Source organism: Chiloscyllium punctatum, chromosome 15 (assembly GCF_047496795.1).
Source record: "Chiloscyllium punctatum isolate Juve2018m chromosome 15, sChiPun1.3, whole genome shotgun sequence".
Taxonomy (NCBI): Eukaryota; Metazoa; Chordata; class Chondrichthyes; order Orectolobiformes; family Hemiscylliidae; genus Chiloscyllium; species Chiloscyllium punctatum.
In genome coordinates this window covers 72,706,709-72,725,240 of record NC_092753.1, presented here as the reverse complement: position 1 = coordinate 72,725,240, position 18,532 = coordinate 72,706,709, and the positions used below count along the sequence as shown (strand labels likewise).

At 40.3% G+C, this 18,532-nt stretch overlaps 1 protein-coding gene across 1 annotated transcript in view; it reads right to left on the bottom strand.

Annotated features, from left to right (window-relative positions):
• Positions 1 to 18,532, bottom strand: part of LOC140485862 (proto-oncogene tyrosine-protein kinase ROS-like) — a 234,592-nt gene that overhangs the window by 179,928 nt on the left and 36,132 nt on the right. The window contains exons 4-9 of the mRNA XM_072584317.1: positions 13,625 to 13,651; positions 9,185 to 9,245; positions 6,723 to 6,871; positions 5,967 to 6,105; positions 2,949 to 3,156; positions 2,094 to 2,170 (exon numbers count right to left, since the gene is read on the bottom strand). Coding sequence (XP_072440418.1) covers positions 2,094 to 2,170; positions 2,949 to 3,156; positions 5,967 to 6,105; positions 6,723 to 6,871; positions 9,185 to 9,245; positions 13,625 to 13,651 — 661 coding nt within the window. The remainder of the gene's footprint in view (positions 1 to 2,093; positions 2,171 to 2,948; positions 3,157 to 5,966; positions 6,106 to 6,722; positions 6,872 to 9,184; positions 9,246 to 13,624; positions 13,652 to 18,532) is intronic.

The following is an 18,532-nucleotide window of genomic DNA, read 5'->3' as shown; positions in this document are numbered from 1 at the left end:
CTCAAATTGTCATTTACATTTTGGCTCTTATTTATAAAATCCAAATCAAGTTTCTTTTCTAGATAGAAATAATGTAGATTAGACTGATTTTCCAATCAATGTAGCCACCATGTGGCATGGATAGAGAATCAGCTCATGGGAAGGAAATAGCGAGAGGGAGTAAGGGTTTTTTTTTAGGTTAGTGAGCTCTGACTAGTGAAATTCCACAGGGATCACTGCTGGGTATACAACTGTTAAAATACATTAATGACTTGGAGGAAGGAAGTGAATGTACTGTAGCCAAGTTTGCAGATGACACTAAAATAGGTGAAAAGATGAGAGGGAATCAAAGTTTACAGAGAGGTATTGATAGGTTAATTAAGTGGGGAAAAAGATTGGCAAATGGAATATAATGTGGAAAAATGCAAACGTGATCATTTTGTAAGGGAGAACAAAAGAACAGAATATTATTTAAATGGAGAAAGACTGAAGAAAGCTGCAACACAAAAGTATCTTGGGGGACTTGTGCATGAAACATAGAAAGTTAACACATAGGTGCAGCAGGTGATCAGGAACGCTAATGAATTGTTGGCCCTTATTTCAAAGGGGTTGGAGTATAAATGTAGGCAAGTCTTTTTGCAGTTGTACAAGGTGCTGGTGAGTCCTGGAGCACTGTGAGCAGTTTTGGTCATGTTTTTTATGTAAAGATATTATTTTATTGGAGCCAGTTCAGAGAAGGTTTATTAGGATGATCCCTGGTATGGACGGATTGTCTTATGAATAAAGGTCACTCATTGGAGTTTAGAAGAAGAGAGGTGATCCCACTGAGACATGAAAGATTCTTAAGGGGTTTGCCAGGGTAAATGCTGAGAGGATTAGATTAGATTAGATTAGATTAGATTACTTAGAGTGTGGAAACAGGCCCTTCAGCCCAACAAGTACACACCGACCCGCCGAAGCGCAACCCACCCATTCCCCTACATTTACCCCTTTACCTAACACTACGGGCAATTTAGCATGGCCAATTCACCTGACCTGCACATCTTTGGACTGTGGGAGGAAACCGGAGCACCCGGAGGAAACCCACGCAGACACGGGGAGAACGTGCAAACTCCACACAGTCAGTCGCCTGAGTCGGGAATTGAACCCGGGTCTCTGGCGCTGTGAGGCAGCAGTGCTAACCACTCTGCCACCGTGCAGCCCACGAGGATGTTTCCCCTCATGGGAGAGTCAAAGACCAGAGGACATAGTCTCAGGATAAAAGGCACTAGTTTAAGACCAAGATGAAGTGGAATTTCTTCTCTCAGAGCTTGTTTGTATTTAGAACTCCTTGCCACAGAGGGCTGTGAGGACAGACCCTTGTGAATATTTAATGCTGAGACAGATTCAGCAGGGGAAATTAAGGGTTATGGGGAAAGGAGAGGAAAGTGGATGTGAGGAATGCCGATCAGTCATGATCCTATTCATTGACAGAACAGGTTCAAGGGGCAAAATAGCCCACTCCTATTTCTATTTCTTATTATCTTATGAGAGAGTGATGGAGCAGCACTATGCCAGATTCCCTGATTTTTGGCTAAAGGGAGCAGGTAACCACATGGCAAAACTTTTGTACTGCAGGAACACTCACAGAGAAGGTGCCTGGAAATAATAATGGTCAATATCCTGTCCATAAAATACTTGCAACATACAAAATGGAATAGTATGCCTGAGGGAAGTTGCCAATGTTGACCTACATTTATCAGGTGGACGCGCGATATATGTTGGCAAGTTGGCTAGCCTGCATGTTACACGTCCATGGTTAACTCATTTCAAGATTTCAACTAAACGTAAAGCTTTTCCACTACAATTGCATGGAATAACTAAGATGGAAAATGATCATTTGGAACAACCAGACTGTGCTAGTGCTTACACTGCAATAAAATCAATGCCCCTCAAGTAAGGAAGGCAGAGCATAAACTGGCATTGGAATAGAAATCTCATTAGTTGATGGAAAAGGATTTTGTTTGAAGAACAAGAAGACATGTTACAAATACATACTGTAAACAAACATGCGAGTACAATTTTAATCCAAAAAGGCACCATTATTTTCAGTAAGCATTTAATAAATTAATTACCTGGTTGAGGCAAAGTGCTCACATTCATACTGGCTCGAGGTCCAATTCCTTTAGTATTTCTTGCAGCTATGGACAACCTATATTTTCACATAAAAATCTCTAGTTTGTCCAAACAGATGATTGACACAGAAGAAAATTATTTAAACATAAACTTTTTTTTTGCAACATATGCAGCAGAACCTCGATTATCCAAACGAGACAGACGGGGAGTACTTTGTTTGGATAACTGATCTTTTGGATAACTGATCTAATCATAAACAGGCGGTAATTTACGAGTGCCGGTTATCTGAACATTTCTCGGTTATCCACCAATGCAAGCCAAAAAGCCGTTTAACCAATAACTGATCTATTGCAAACAAACAGTAATTTGAGTGCTGGCTAGCAAACATTTCTCCGTCATCTGACAATGTACGCCATAATGACATTTAACTGATAACTGAATGCTGAGTTGCCTAATGCTGTTTGTACGGGACCTTGAGATCTTGTTCGGATAATCCAAAATTCAGATAATTGGTGTTCAGATAATCGAGGTTGTACTGTAGTTCCCTATAGAATGTGCAGTTTGTATATTTCCAATTTCATAGAAGACAATAAAAGTAAATTTCTGAATTCTTGATCCCTAAATATTTTCATTCTTTTATAAACATAAGTTATCCAATTTTAAAAATAGGTTTAGATGTAGCATTAGAGAGTATTTTGATAGATTTGATCATTTTAGTGGCAAACTACCTCAAAGTAACATTACCAAAGACAAGACTTGTTCTGAAAATCCAAAGGTATCATATTGTTCAACTAGAGTATCTTATATCATATATTTGTTAAAGACATACAAGCACATATTTATGCATAAAATACCTGTATGCTGTGTCTGGCTTAGTAGGATAAATAGAAAAACACAGTTGATCCTTAGTTGCATCCCTGAGCAAATGTTCGGTACCACTCTCGAGCTCAATATGGTAACCAATTAATGGTCCATTAAGAAACATGGGTGGTTTCCATTCAACAACCACTGAGGTAGGACTGGGACTTTCAATCCTAACAATTACAGGTGCTGATGATGGAACTAAAACAAAACACACACAAAATATAAATTTTTTTACTCCTTTTTGTCAGTTGGATAATTTGACATTAAAATGTGAAGAAAATACCCACCCTGGATTGTTCAAAACTGTAAATAATTTCCTGCAGCTCACAACTGCTTTTTAAGTTGCAATTGAAATGAAATCACATTTCCTTAAGTTAAATAGAACAGAGTACATCTTGATAAAAGATAAAAGGTAAAGTGGCCATAGTCCCACTCTCTCATTAGAGACAGATGACCTTTGGCAGCTTAACCGGAGAGTCACTAAACCTCAGGCAAGAGGAGAGTTTGAGAAGGAGAATACTTCACAGTGACCTCAGCCAGTGCAATAAATCCACACTGTTGGTATCTATCTGCATTGCAAACCAGCCATCCAGCCAACTAAGCTAACTGACCCCCTTACCTGAGATGTGGTGACCCTCAGGGTAAATCACAACCAGTCATCTTCTTCTAATGAGACAGCAGCCCTATGGTCTGGTAGGACTATAAAGACACTATCTTTGCATCTTTAAAACAGAATGACTACTGAAAATTGACCTTCGGGTACCAAAAATGAAATGGCTTTATTGACAAATCACCTTTGCATTATCCTCCTGTCTCCTACACCACGAACTTTTATTAGCGTTATTCTTGACTACTTCCTCAACGTTGCTTACTGCCACAGAGCTCTTGTGAAGTTCATTTTCCCCAATATGATCAGCCTCTGATTTAGAATGTGCAATTATTATTTCAGCAATGAATATGACATACAAATTCTAGAGCTCATTGATGCAGTATTATTAATTCAAAATCAATTCTGAGCTAGCATGCTGACATTAGAGCTCAGCAAGAAAGGATGGAGATGATGTAGGCAATAGAAGCTGCACTAAGCCACTTAGTTACTGCACAAGGCTAATTGGCCATTCAAAAATATAATGACTGATGTTCTACCCCCCCTTATCCCTTAATTTCCTTAGTATTTAAAATCTATTAACCTATACACTCATCAACATATGAGCAAAAACAGCTCACTGGGATAGAGAATTCCATAGGGTTACAACCCGTTCAATAAAGACATTTCTCAAGTCAGTCTTCAATGATTGACACCTTCCCCTGAAACTATGATGCTCAATTCTAGATTGGCTAGTTCAGGAATCACATTTCTTCACCTCCACTACTAATGGCTTTGACAGGAATAAAAATCTCATTATCTCCATCTATAGTAGAACACTCCTCAGTTTTAAACTATGTCCATTTGGCCTAAAGTCCCACAGGAGAAAAAAGATCAACTCAGCATCCACCCTTTCAAGTCCCATCAGGATCTTGTATGTTTGCATTAGACCACTCTCATTCACCTAAACTCCATTGGGTGTAGGCTCAATTAGCTCAGGCTTTCCAAATAAGGTAACCCCTTCATCCAGAAATCAACCTGTTGAACCATCTCAGAAATGCTTCTTACTACATTATATCTTAAAGTAAGGAGAGAATCTGGTGTAACCCTGTAAAACTGTAGCATAACTGCAGTACACTTATATTCTATTCTCCTTGCAGTAAAAGCTAACCTGCCATTCTTTGTTGAGTATGCCTATTAACTTGCGGTTTCTGTTAGTTTCTGTTTGGGGCAGCATGGTAGCTCAGTGTTTAGCACTGCTACCTAACAGTGCCAGGAACCTGACTTTGATTTCAGGCTTCGATGACTGTCTATATGGAGTTTACACATTCTTCCCATATATGCGTGGGTTTCCTTTGGCTGCACCGGGTTCCTCTCTCAGTCCAGAGGTGTGCAGGTTAGGTGGATTGACCATGCTAAAGTAATGTCCCTGTAATATCCAGGGTTGTGCAGCTTAGATTAGATTAGATTACTTAGAGTGTGGAAACAGGCCCTTCAGCCCAACAAGTCCACACCGACCCGCCGAAGCACAACCCACCCATTACCCTACATTTACCCCTTTAACTAACACTACGGACAATTTAACATGGCCAATTCACCTAACCTACACATCTTTGGACTGTGGGAGGAAACCGGAGCACCCGGAGGAAACCCACGCAAACATGGGGAGAATGTGCAAATTCCACACAGTCAGTCGCCTGAGTCGGGAATTGAACCCGGGTCTCTGGGGCTGTGAGGCAGTAGTGCTAACCACTGTGCCACCATGCCTCCTTACGTGGGCTAGTCATCGTAAAATCTCTGTGCAGGCTTACTGGGATAGGATGGGGGAGTGACTGGATCAGATGCTCTGTGGAGGGTCAATGCAGACTCAATGGGCTAAAATGGCCTCTTTCTGCACTGTAGGGATTCTATAATTTACTTATATGCAAGGACTCCAAAGCCCTTTGAATGCAATAATTTCCCAGTCCGTCATAATGAACCAAATGCTGCTTTAATGGTATTTTCTTGACAAAGTGAATAACATCACACTTCACTGTACTCTATTCCATTTGCCATGATCTTGAACAAATTCTCGATGAAAATCCAAGTGAGAAAAATTTTGACTAAAGGAAACAAGCCAGGTATAGGCAAACTATAAGATCATGTCCTCTAATCAGTCCAAGCATATGTCAAAATATAGACGTCTTTAAAACTAGTATGAAGATAAGTTAAAATGTAGGGTTGCTCACCCAATTGAACATGTAACCCATATAATTTGTGTATCTGGTGCTAAAAATATAAATATCCACTAATTGTCATGTTTGGTTCTGAACAACTTTCTCGACATTTTACAAAAACACATACTTTGAAAGCAGTGCATTTTTAAAGCAGTGCAAAGATACATCTTACTTCTATCGAAATATTCTTCTTTAAAATAACATACCACCATATGGTTTGGTTCTGTAAGAGCGACTTTCAGTTGAGTATTTATACAGTCTGTCTGCTACTACCCACATCACTCGAAAGACGTACTCAGTATACGGGTGCAATTTTGTTATGTTATATATTGCATCTTCAATAACCTGTGCAAACAGTAGATCATACAAACATCAGATCAATCGCTTTACAAAGTTTCCAAGGATGCCACAACTTAGACTGTATTTTCTTTACTGTTAATTCAACACAATTTTACTTTTGAATATATTTGTCTTTCAAAGTAACAAGGTGAAAACAGAACTAAAACATAAAGGCTTTAAGAAAATAACTTCAATGAACAAACTTTAATTAAATGTACTCCTATTCTTCATATGCATTCCAAATTAAATAGCAAAAACTTGCAAATATCTATCCATTGTTTAATTGAATGGGACAATTCTATGTACATTAATCAATATAAAATATTTGTTGCAGAGGGATACAAGATAGGCAGCTAAAGTTCTGGGTCCAAAAAGATGTTTGTTGCAAACTGAAATTGAAGTATTCAATTGCAAATCTGGAAATTGTCATCAAAATTCAAAACAGACATTTTACATTTCAACTATTCAATCAACATGAATTTTCGACAATCCATAATGTTAAGTAGCTTCTGGGGATTGTGGAAACTGCAACAAATTTCTATATTTATATTCTGAATTTTAATGCAAACTCTTAAAACATACAGAAGTATTGGAATTGTTGTGGCTCATTAGTAAATACATACTTCAGTGTAAATCCATTTCCCAGGTAGTCCTTTGTATCTCCACTGAAGAATGTATCTTACTGCTGATGAGTTTGCTCGTTCCCATTTTACAAGAATGGATGTACTGTGTATTAAACTTGCCACAGGAGGATGGGGATCATTCAGTGACTCTAAAGAAATAAAACAGAAAGCAATATTTGAAAGTGACAAAAAAAACTCATTGATCACTTCTGAAAATCTGAAAAACATTGAATGCAATCTTGATACATCTTAACACAGATCACAGCATTTTACTGCAAAACAGCCTTTTCATTATGGTTTCTTTGTCAATCAAATTTCAAGCAAGCCCAATGAGGATTCTCTTTCTCCTTTAAATCTAATAAGTATAAGATGTTGACTATTGTAATCCAATTGCTATTGTGTGAATTTGTTCGATACTATGTTTCTTTTTTTTCCAGACAGTATCTTCAACAATGTAGTGAATCAATGGACCATTACAAATTGTAAATAGCTGGATTATAAAAAAATCCTTTTACTGATCCATGCAGAAAAAAAATAGAAATATTATGTCAACATTTAACTAACTGAACATCAGTAATGAGAGTTTATCAATGTCATATTAACTATAAGTACATTCAAAAGGAGAGGGCAAGTAGAATTAGGAAGAAGACAAGAAAAGTAGTTACCAAAGACTCATCGCACCCCAGCAATTCTTTTCTACAACCTCTTCCATCAGGCAGAAGATACAAAAGCTTGAACACATGCACCAGCAGAGTCAAGAACAGCTTCTTCACTGCTGTTAATGGACTATGAATGTACTCCCTAACATCAATAATGCTGATCTTGCCTTGCACATGCCTAGCACATGTCTAGCTTTTTTTTTCACCCTATGATCTGTATGTCCTTGCTTACTATAATCTGCCTGTAATGCTCACAAACAAAGCTTTTCATTGTCTGTAGGTACATGTAACAATAAAATCAATCAATCAGTCAAGTAGGGTTTGGGCTGAGATGGCTAATCAGAATTGAAAAATGGCTGCAAGGAACACAATGTCTCTCATATTAGAAAGGAGAGAAGTCAGTCAAAACTGCAATTCATTTTGTGATAACAAACAGAAGTGCTTATTTCTAGAAGAATGCTGAACAAGTATTAAATTCCACTGTGAAGATGCCATATTTGTATAACATTCATTAGCTGGAAAATGGGAGAGATATATTTCCTTTAAACCAATTTCTATTGATCTTAGGTAAACTAAGTCATTTTGAAAATGGACAAAAAGCAAATCACAAGAGTGTACATGGACTAAAAGTGAAAAACTCAATGGGAATTCATTTTCAACTGATTGCTTCAATTAATAACATGGTAAATTCTGCTAGATTCTATCTCACAAGTATGAGTTCTGAGGAAGAGTGCCTGGACCTGAGACATTAACTCTCATTTCTCTCCACAGAGGCAAAAGGTGTGGTGCTGGAAAAGCACAGCAGGTTAGGCAGCATCGAAGGAACAAGAAAGTCAACATTTTGGGCAGAAACTCTTCATCCTGATCCAGCATCTGCAGTCCTCACTTTCTCTCCACAGATGCTGCCGAACCCGCTGAGTTTTTCCAGCAAATTCTGATTTTGTCTTGACCACAAGAATTCAGCAAACAAGCCCCAAAGCTGTTTGTTCACAAATGCACAGCAAAACTTTCTTTACTTTATTCATATATTGAGAGCAACACCAAGAGAAATTTATTAAGCCTTTCAAATGTTATATCAGTATATAAAGAAACCATAACTGCCATTTTGTCTTCTCCACCAGTAATCCATGTAAGTTGACTAAAAAAAACCTTAATGGGATGTTGCATGTTATTTGGGAGATTTAGCTCTTAAATTTAAATGCTCTTAATAAATTCCACAGATTAATTTCTCTGCAGTACTTATGTTCATTTTTGTTTTTGAGATTATTGTATTTATGGGCTTCTTTTAACCTTTCCTTTAATTGATTTGTTGCTTTCGAGATTTTTTTCCTGTCTCTGGTTGGTTGTCATCTGCAGTATAAATCATTATAACCTCAATTCAGAATGATGAGAGTCTTACTAGATCTACTTTTTATCTATTTCCTGTATGCTTATCAATTTTTTATCAATTCTTATCAAAAAGCAGAATCAGAGAAGGGAAGAGAGGTCTCTTTGCACCCAAATTGGACAGCCAAGAAATACCCAAGATGTCAAGAAAAGCAAAATCAAAAAATATGCTGCCTTTGGCATTGACTTCCCCACTTTGATAAGATGTAAACCTTTTAACCTTGACTCCAGTTAACCTCCCAAGAAGAAAACAGCTGCAATAGCTCAAGGGTGAGAAGATGCTGGAACCAATTACGCAAATACATATTTAGAAAACTTATATGAAAAATACATGTGTATTACATTAAAGTCCTTCATTTAACTTGTTCAAAAACAGCATACTCTTCAGAGTTCAAAATTGAAATATTGCTCCTTTACCTGTTATGTGGAAAATGTAAGATTCCTCAACCTTTTTACAGCTAAACTGACAGATCTGTACCTGTGAAAAAAAAAGATCCTATGAACACAAACAATACAGCTCAGTAAATTCTGTAAAAATTGGTTAAACTGGGAACTTATATAATGACGTCAGGACATCCAAAAGTGTTCTACAGAAACTGAAGTATTTTAGAGGTGCAGTCAATGTTGCACAAGAACACAGCAGTAAATTTACATGGAACATGTCGCACAAACAGTAATAAGTGAAATGATCAGACAGAATAGACCTAACCTTAATCACAATGGGGTTGAAATATCCCAGGCCCTGAATGAGATATGCAATGGCCATTCAGCTAGGATAATGTGGAAAGGTCAGGAAAATGGGATTGTCAATGTTGAGCAAAAAAAGTTCCAATTCTGCAACCAGGTTTTGAGCAGCAAGAACAAAGTAGTGCAAACTAGTGGCGAGAGGTCTTTTTATATGTCATTAGTACTTAACCTCACCTCACTAATATACAATTTCCTATTCACCCAAGTATGAGATAGAAACTACACAATGACACATGCTGACAAAGAAGTTGGAAATGGTAGCTGGTGGCTCCAACTCATCACTGGTTCTTCCAGACCTCCAAGTTCGATCGCAGTCCCCAAATCCTCAGCTCCAAGGACAGTGCCTGACTGCACCAACCCCCATCCGCGAAGGCTGGCAAAAGACATGCACCAGTATCACCACACCATTTTGTCACATCTCTGACCTACTTAGAATACAGTTCTCCACTTCAACTTTGGAGTGCACTGAACCTTCCAAAGTGCTGCTGCCAGGATACTTTGTTCACAAGGACAGAGGCACATCTAATAGATTAGAGCAACATGCAGCTCAGGGTTCCTTGTTTGTTTGCTGACTGCTCACTCACCTTGCACATACTAGACGTGGCACAGCATCCCTGCTTTGCCGTTTTAGAATTTTATCAACACGTACAGAATTCTCAAGCTCACCATATATCTGTCTTGCCAGGCTGTTTAGTAGAGACATAAAGACATGCAGCTTGTCATAGATGTCAGCAGTAATCAGTCAAGCGGACAGGCTCATTGCTCTGTGGCACCATTTAATATCAAGGAGATACCTACAGCATGTGCTAACAGCTTATCCAGCAAATATAGTGAATGTGTTCTTCAACCAAATTATCCTATCTCATTATCTAAGAGGTGAAGTCCTCTTTAAAGAAAAGGAACTCTGATCAGTCAGGGAGTACTGCCACAATCATTCAAGGGCAGTGTTGGATCCCAGTCCTGGGGCTTGGACATGGTCAGCCAGCTGCTTGAGTTGAGCAGGGGTTCCATATCTCTGCAGCCTGTGGAGTAGGCCACCTTCAGTCCTACACGTCAATCTAGGCTTTGGTTAATAAGTCAGTCAGGGAGCTGCATAGAGATCAGTCAGGAACCAGTCATTTATCAGCCAGGGCTGTCCAGGCACGTTGTGCAGCAAGTAGGCCTCAGCCAGTCCTGGCGTCAGCTCAGTGAGAGTCGAGGGGGATTATCATGGGTCACTGCTATGGTAGGAAAAGTGAGGAATTCAACAATGTGGATCGGAGACAGCATATCGGAATGCTGAGGGGACAATAAATATGAAGAGGGTTCTTTTCACCATACAAGGGTGGGAGATGTACTGTTCTGAAGTACACTGATTACTATGGGAGGTGAGGGAGTTGGGGGCCACTGACAGTAACAACTGCTCTGGCTTCAAAGAGGGGACAACACAGCAGGATTGTTGGCATAGAAGCATTCAGTGGGAATACGCAGGATATCTACCAACAAGGAACACAGAGGTTTGGAGAGGCTGTTTCTTTTCGATTGTGCCAACTGTGTTGCTTTCCATCTTTATGCAAATCATAAATGTACAACAGAAATGGAAAATGGCTACAACCACACCCAGAGTAAATGTAAGAAATAGGAGCAGGGGTAGGCCATTCAGCACCTCAAGCCTGTCCTGCCATTCTATAAGATCAGGCTATGTTCCTCTTTTGTGTCAGCTCCTCATAGCTCTCAATTCTGATTTTACGCAAAAATCTAGCTCCCGCATCTTTAAGTGCTTACAATGATGTAAGCTCCACAACTCTCAGGATACAGAATTCTAGACATTCACTAGTCATGGTGAAGAAATTGAGTGTTTCCTTATTCTGTAACCTTGTTCGCTAGTTTGCAACTCCCCCTAGAAAATGAAGCATCTTCTCCACATCCACCCTGTCAACACCCCAATGTAAGTGTAGCCTTTCTTAAATAGGGGGACAAAAACTGTACCCATTACTCCAGGTTTAGCTTCACCAACACCTTGTACAGTTATAACAAGACTCCCCTAATTTTAAATTCCAATTGCCTAGCGGTGAAGACCAGAATTCCATTTGCCTTCTTAATTATTTGCTGTGCATGAGGGATAACATTTTTGACTGTTCTATGCTGCACATTTTGGAGTCTGCATATGACCTTGTACTTTCCCACATTAAACTCCATCTGCCCAGTTTTTACCCAATCAATTACTTTATTTATATCCCCTTCCAGATACCTTATGTCCTCATCACAGGATGTCCTCATAATTATTTTTGCGTCGCCAGTAAATTTTGACATGTTAGACCCTGCCCCCTCCCCCAAATCATTAACATAGAGAGTAAGTAATCAAGGGTCTTGTACTGATCCTTGTGGATGCCTAGTTATGTCATTCTAACCTGAAAAAGATCCATTAATGCTGATTCCCAGTCTTCTGTTTGTTAACGAATTATCAATCCATGCCAATACATAAACTGCAATAACATGAGCTCCTATCTTGTGCAAATTCTTTTATTGGCATTGCATCAAGCCTATTACTGTAGTAACTTGTAACAGATCACTCTGCTCACATGAGATCTGTGCTGCAGCCCTGGCAGTATGCTTTACCAACATAGCTACCTTTCCTCCGATGTGGGGCGCTATTCGTTATACATATCACATTGACAGCACCATATCATTGCAGTTGCCTCCATCAACAGAAAAGGTTTCCATTCCATCAACACACAAATCATCAGTGATCATCAGTACTACATCTTGGAGATCTACGACCTGGGAACTATTATGATGCCTACTGCCTTGAGAACCTTCTTGCTCCAGCCTCATGACAAGGGCTATCCTTTGCAACTGATTACTCCACTACACAACCCCTTGACTGTGGCAGAATGTAGATACAATACAGCCATTCTACCACTGGTGCCATCATGGAGCAAATGATAGGCCTTCATAAAGTTCTGATGCTCAACTGGTCTGGAGTCACTTTGCAGTACATTTCAGACGGTTTGCTGCATAATCCTTGTAATACTGCGCTTTGCACAACTGTGCAGGCAAACAACCAAATGTAGCAGCCTTCCAACAAGACGGATGAGATTTTCACCAAGCGTAACGTCACCTTCTGCACAACACGCTGTAGGCCACAAACCAGACTGAGCTTAATTGAGACGACCTTCAGTAGACAAGAGTTTGAAACTCAATGGATGTAAATGTTCACTGGCTGTGCAATCATTTATTATAAATGGCCTGGAGATGGTGGTTGTGGTGAGCTTCCCACTTGAATTGCTGTAGTCCAACTCAGATACTGATATTGCATGTCATTTAAATTAGAGCCAAAACCTCCTTTTGTAAACTTCTTGCCATGGTCATGAGCAAAAGCTAAACTCACGACACCAGTAGTCCCAACTTCGGTTATTGGTAGGTGTGGCAACATCCATGGAGAGAGAAAGAAGAGTTAACACTTTGGGTACATGGCCCTTTCTCAGAACTGAACAAGGTTCTGAGGCAGGGTCACTGGATCTGAAACATCCTTTCTCTCTACAGATGCAAACCTACTGCATTTCTCTTGCAATTTCCATTCCTATTTCAGTTTTCCAGCATCTGCAGTTTTTTTTTTGAGCACTGGCTTTTTGCTGGTTTTAATCGCAATATAACTGGGGTACTCCAGGCACAATCAGAGGAGAGCACAGTGGAAATTCAATGAGGTTCCCACCTTTATGAAGTGATTTTCTGTTAGAAAATATGCAGATGTGAACATTTAAGGAAGGCACTTGAGTCAACTGTGATGGCTAAGGACAATAAACCTTTTGGGTGAGATCTGGAGAACTGTCAGTGCAGAAAATTAGACATAAGGCAAACATGGTTTTATATCCCTAGAGTTCTGAAGCACAATGGCAATCAATGAATTCTTATATTATAGAAGTTCTGGAGGAATCTCCCAAGCAGCAAAACTAAGAATGACATTTTGTTTCATTTAGCCCTCCTTCACTGCACACTTTAGATAGCTACAAGTCAAAATTCACAGGGAGACAGAATAAAATGCACCTATAAGGCTCAAATTCCTCTCACCTTGTCAGTAATGCAGGCTACGAGATGGATTATATAATGCAGATTTTTGAAGTTACTTACCTCACATGTCTGATTGAACGTTGAATCCTGTAAAAGAAGGAAAAGAATTTACACTTTCATATCTGTTAGCTACTGACAGCCTGTAAGAATCTACCGAAACAAAATGTGCAACTGAATTTCAGAGAATTCCTACGCTAACTTGTTATATCAAGGGCATTGAAAACTTGAGCTAAAACTTCTAGATTTCCATTCCACCAAACTGAAAACTGATGGGAGCAATGGTCAGCCATGAGAATACTGTATTTAATAACCAATCCCTTGAAAAAACAATACAGAGGAACCTCGATTATCCAAATGACATGGGTGGGGAGTATTTAATTTGGTTAATCAAATTTCGGATAATTGAATGCCAGATAACAAGCATTGGGACCTTGCGATCTTACCGGATAATCAGATATTTGGATAATCGAATGCTGGATCATTGAGGTTCTACCGCAATCGCTATGCAGTTTCAAAAGAAATACAGATTTCAAGTGAAAATACTTCCAAATTATTGGCTTCAGAACAGCATGTTTGACCATATGTAAACCAGCTACTTCTTTGTAAAATAAAACTTAAAAAATAGAAGTTATTCAGTAAACACGTTCAAGGTAAATGCATAGTTTTCCATGTCAGCCAATACTCAGCCAAAAACTTGAACAAAAATAAAGTCTCCAAGGACACTGTCAGGGCAGATCCCTGTACATTGAAACAGACATAACAAAAGAAGATATTGCCAGCTGAAATAATAATAATAATAATAATATAGTGCACATGTCTCATCGCTTGATACGAATGTACAGAAACTTCACTGGAGACATCCTAGTTACGAAATGATCACAAAGAAGCTCTTAATGATACCTCCCAAACTATAGTTGCACTGGACAATAAATGTTTTGCATCTCAACTATTAAATATATAAATTAAGTAAATTCAAATAATTTGATCCAAACTAAATTAATTAATAAATCTGGACTTAAACAAATTAGCCTCAGTAAGAATGATTCTAAAAAGAAGTTCACAAAAGGAAATCCGCTGTCCTCAATGGGTGCACCTCAGAGGGAGTGAGTTTGGGAACAAGCACCAAGACATTGCTTGGCTGGTGGTGAGAAGGGCTCGACCTGGGAAATTCTTCATGTGCACCCAGTTGGTCTGAGCAACCATACTCTGCCCTTGAAGCAGTTGTGGGGTTTTGAGACTGTCACACATCTCCTGCTGGAATGGGCCTTTGTGAAGAACATCTGGAGAAAGATGCAGTGGTTTCTGTCAAAGTTCGTCCTGAGCAGCTCTGTGATGCGGGACTCTGTGCTCTATGGGTTGTTCCCCAGGATGCACACCGAGCCAAACATGACTGAGCATGGGATGACCATCAACCTGGTGAAAGACACTCATTGATCTGCCCAAGACTTGCTGGCTTTCCAGAACAAGGAGTTGATCTTGACCAAGTGTTGCAGACTGGTGCATACCAGGGTCCAGGACTAAATGCTGAGAGATGCACTAAAGCTTGGGGCAGCTGCTACCAAGGCATAATGGGGAAAGACTACAGTCTGAGGACTTTCTGCTGAAATTAAGTGAGGGTTGGTTCAGTTACTGGACCCTCTTAGTGCCTCAAACGCATATAAATATAATCTTGGTTTGTTTGGATAGTGTTTTGAATACATAATGTTTGCTTCTTTCAAATGCTTCTGTATTCAGTTCAATACAGAACTGAACTTCATTTGTGACTAGATAGATATACAAAGTTTTTTTTTGTGAATAATGTATATTTTTGAAATTAAATAAAGTTTCAGAGGCAGCACAGGCAAAGCTGCTTCCTGCACAACCCACCAGCTCAGGCCCTGTCAGCTCAGCAGCTATTTTGCCAGGAGGACTGCCAGGGATTGGCACTTGTTCGGCCACAATATGATTGCAAAGTGCTGGCTGCTTCCTCGGTGAGTTTGGTGGCTGCAATGGTGAGCCAGGCCCAGCAATCTCCGAGTCTGCTGGATATGTACACAGATCTGCATTCCGTTAACTTCGCCACTGTAGCTCAGCATCAACAGCAACTTGATGGGGGAGATAGAGGGGAGCTCAATGTGGGTACCCTTTCCTCACAAGGAGACAGGTCAGTGCCAGTAGACATGCAGCCAAAGGAGAAACCACAGACAGTCCCCACAGAAATTGCCTGTCAGAACACTCCAGAGGTGGCCTCTTGTTCCACCTGCACTCTGCCTACCATCCTCAGCCTGACCCAGAACCCCAAATTCAACAGGGTCCACCGTAGGGCAGGGCCCTTCCAGTCCAGTGGAAGAGTCCAGAACAGCATGGAGACATATTGAGAGCAAAAGACAACAATCTTCTGAGGGCACATAGGTAGCAGGGATGACATAACTGCAAGTAAATCAACACCTTAGCTAATATATATCAACTCTTCTTGACCAGCTGTGCATGAGTTGTCTGCCTAGCTACAACTACAACATTGAAGATGTGCAGCCGAGCCTTCCTTAGTATAACATGATGGTTGATGGACCAAAATGAGAGATGAGCAGCTCTTGCACCATGTGTAGGCTATTGGTGACTGGCAGCTGACTGCTGCATTGGTAATTAGGGTCAATCTTTCCATGTGGCAATTCATTGTGCATCACATCCTTTACTGGAATTATACAGTCTCATAGAGCACAGAAACAGATCCTTCGGTCCAACTAATCCATGCCAACCAGATTTTCCAAGCCAAACTAGTTCCATTACCTGCATTTGGCCCAAACCCCTCTAAGTCAAGATTAGAGTGGTGCTGGAAAAGCACAGCAGGTCAGGCAGCATCTAAGGAGCAGGAAAATTGACGTTTCGGGCAGGAGCCCTTCATCAAGATTCCTGATGAAGATCATCTGATCTCCAGCATCTGTAGTCCTCACTTTCGCCATACCCCTCTAAACCTTTTCTATTCATCTACCTATCCAAATGTCTTTTAAAGGTTTTAACAGTACCTACATCCAGCACTACCGCTGGCAGTTCATGTCACATACGATCGCCCTCTGTGTGAAAACGTTAACTTTCAGGTCCCTTTTAAATCTTTCTCCTATCACCTTAAAAATACACGCCCTAGTTTTGAACTCCTCCACCCTAGGTTTTATAAACCTCTATAAGGTCACCACTCAACCTTCTACACTCCAGTGAAAAAAGTCTCAGCTTATCCAGGCTCCCCTTATAACTCAACCCTTCCATTCCCTGCAACATCCTCGTAAATCTTTTCCGAACCCTCTCCAGTTTAATAATATCCTTCATATAGCAGGGTGATCAGAAATGTACAGTACTCCAGAAGAGGTCTCACCAACATCCTGCACAACCACAACTTGATGTCCCAACTCCAACACTCAAAGATCAGATCAATGAAGGCAGTAGACTAAACACCTTCTTAATCACTCTATCTACTTGTGATGTAACTTTCAAAGAACTATGTATCTGAACCCTTAGGTCTCTCTGTTCAACAACACTACCCAGGGCCCTACCATTAACTGTAGGAGATCAGGTCCTGCCTTTGCTTGTTTTACCAAAATGTAATACCTCACTTTTATCCAAATTAAACTCCATCTGTCACTCCTCAGCCCCCTGACCCAATTGATGGAGATCTCTTTATAACCTGAGATAACCCTCACTGTCGACGATACCAACAATTTTAGCATCATCTGCAAACTTACAAACCATGCCTCCTAAATTCTCATTCAACTCCTTTACGAAAATAACAAATAGTGGACTCAGCACCAATCCCTGCAGAACACCACTGGTCACATGCCTCCAGTCCGAATAACAGCTCTCCACCACCATGCTTCCTACCCTCAAGGCAATTTTGCATCCAATTAGCAAACTCTCCCTGATTCCCAAATGACCTAACTTTACTAATCCATCTACCATGCGAAATCTTGTCAAAGGCTTTACATGTCCTTGTAGACAATGTCTACTGCTCTGCCCTCAATTGTTTTTGGCTCCATCCTCAAAAAACTCAATGAACATTATGAGATATGATTTCTCATGCACAAAGCTATGCACCTCCCAAACCCATCTATCCAAGTGTTTTGTCCCTGTTACACCTCAGCCCTAGGGGTAGACATGGCAGATCTACTAGTCCACTTCTTCACCGTCCCCACCCATTAAAGATAGTGTGATGCTGACTGCCAACACTCACATTAGCCCTTTCCCTTCAATGATCTATTGTCTCCACTTATTATCTATTGACTTACCACCCACCACCCTCCAACTCCTATTCACAATTGCAACTCCCTGTGCATCCCAGCATTCTTTTTCCAATCCCCACAATTATGTTTCCCAGCTTCCCTCCTGCAGTGCCGGGCTCTTAAAAACCCCTTCAACAGGGATGACCATGACCTTCTCTCTGGACTAAAAGGTATTGACTCCCTGACCTTGACTGTGCCAACTGGCTGACTGACCGTATGCAAGCCACAGACCTTCACTTACTATGCTGGGATCCCCTGCCTATAGGGAGTATCGCTGGTTGTGACTGTATCTACTTGCTTTAGACTTTGAGACATGGCCATTTAGTGAAGCACGAGTTGGGTTTGGAACACACAGGACTGGTATTTGATGCTGCTGTAACACTGACATTGCATACTGCCATACAGAAACATACCCACTCCTTTAACTGGTCATTGCTGACAACTATGACATGCTGCCTGGCTTTGCATCTACACTAAAAGAGAATCAGGACACTGTAACCTTTAGCGCTGGCAAAGTATCAAAAAGAAAGGCAGTTCAGAGCTGCAGAAAGCATCTATGTCAGTACATAGGGAGGATGTGAGTGCTAACAGGAAGGAACAAGCAGCACTAAGATGCACCAAGTCCAAATAACAATGCCCTTGTCCATAAAGTAGCATTGCAATGAGTGATGCTAGTGCAGTCCAAAGAACAGCACTGAAGTACAGAAGGGAAATGATTGAA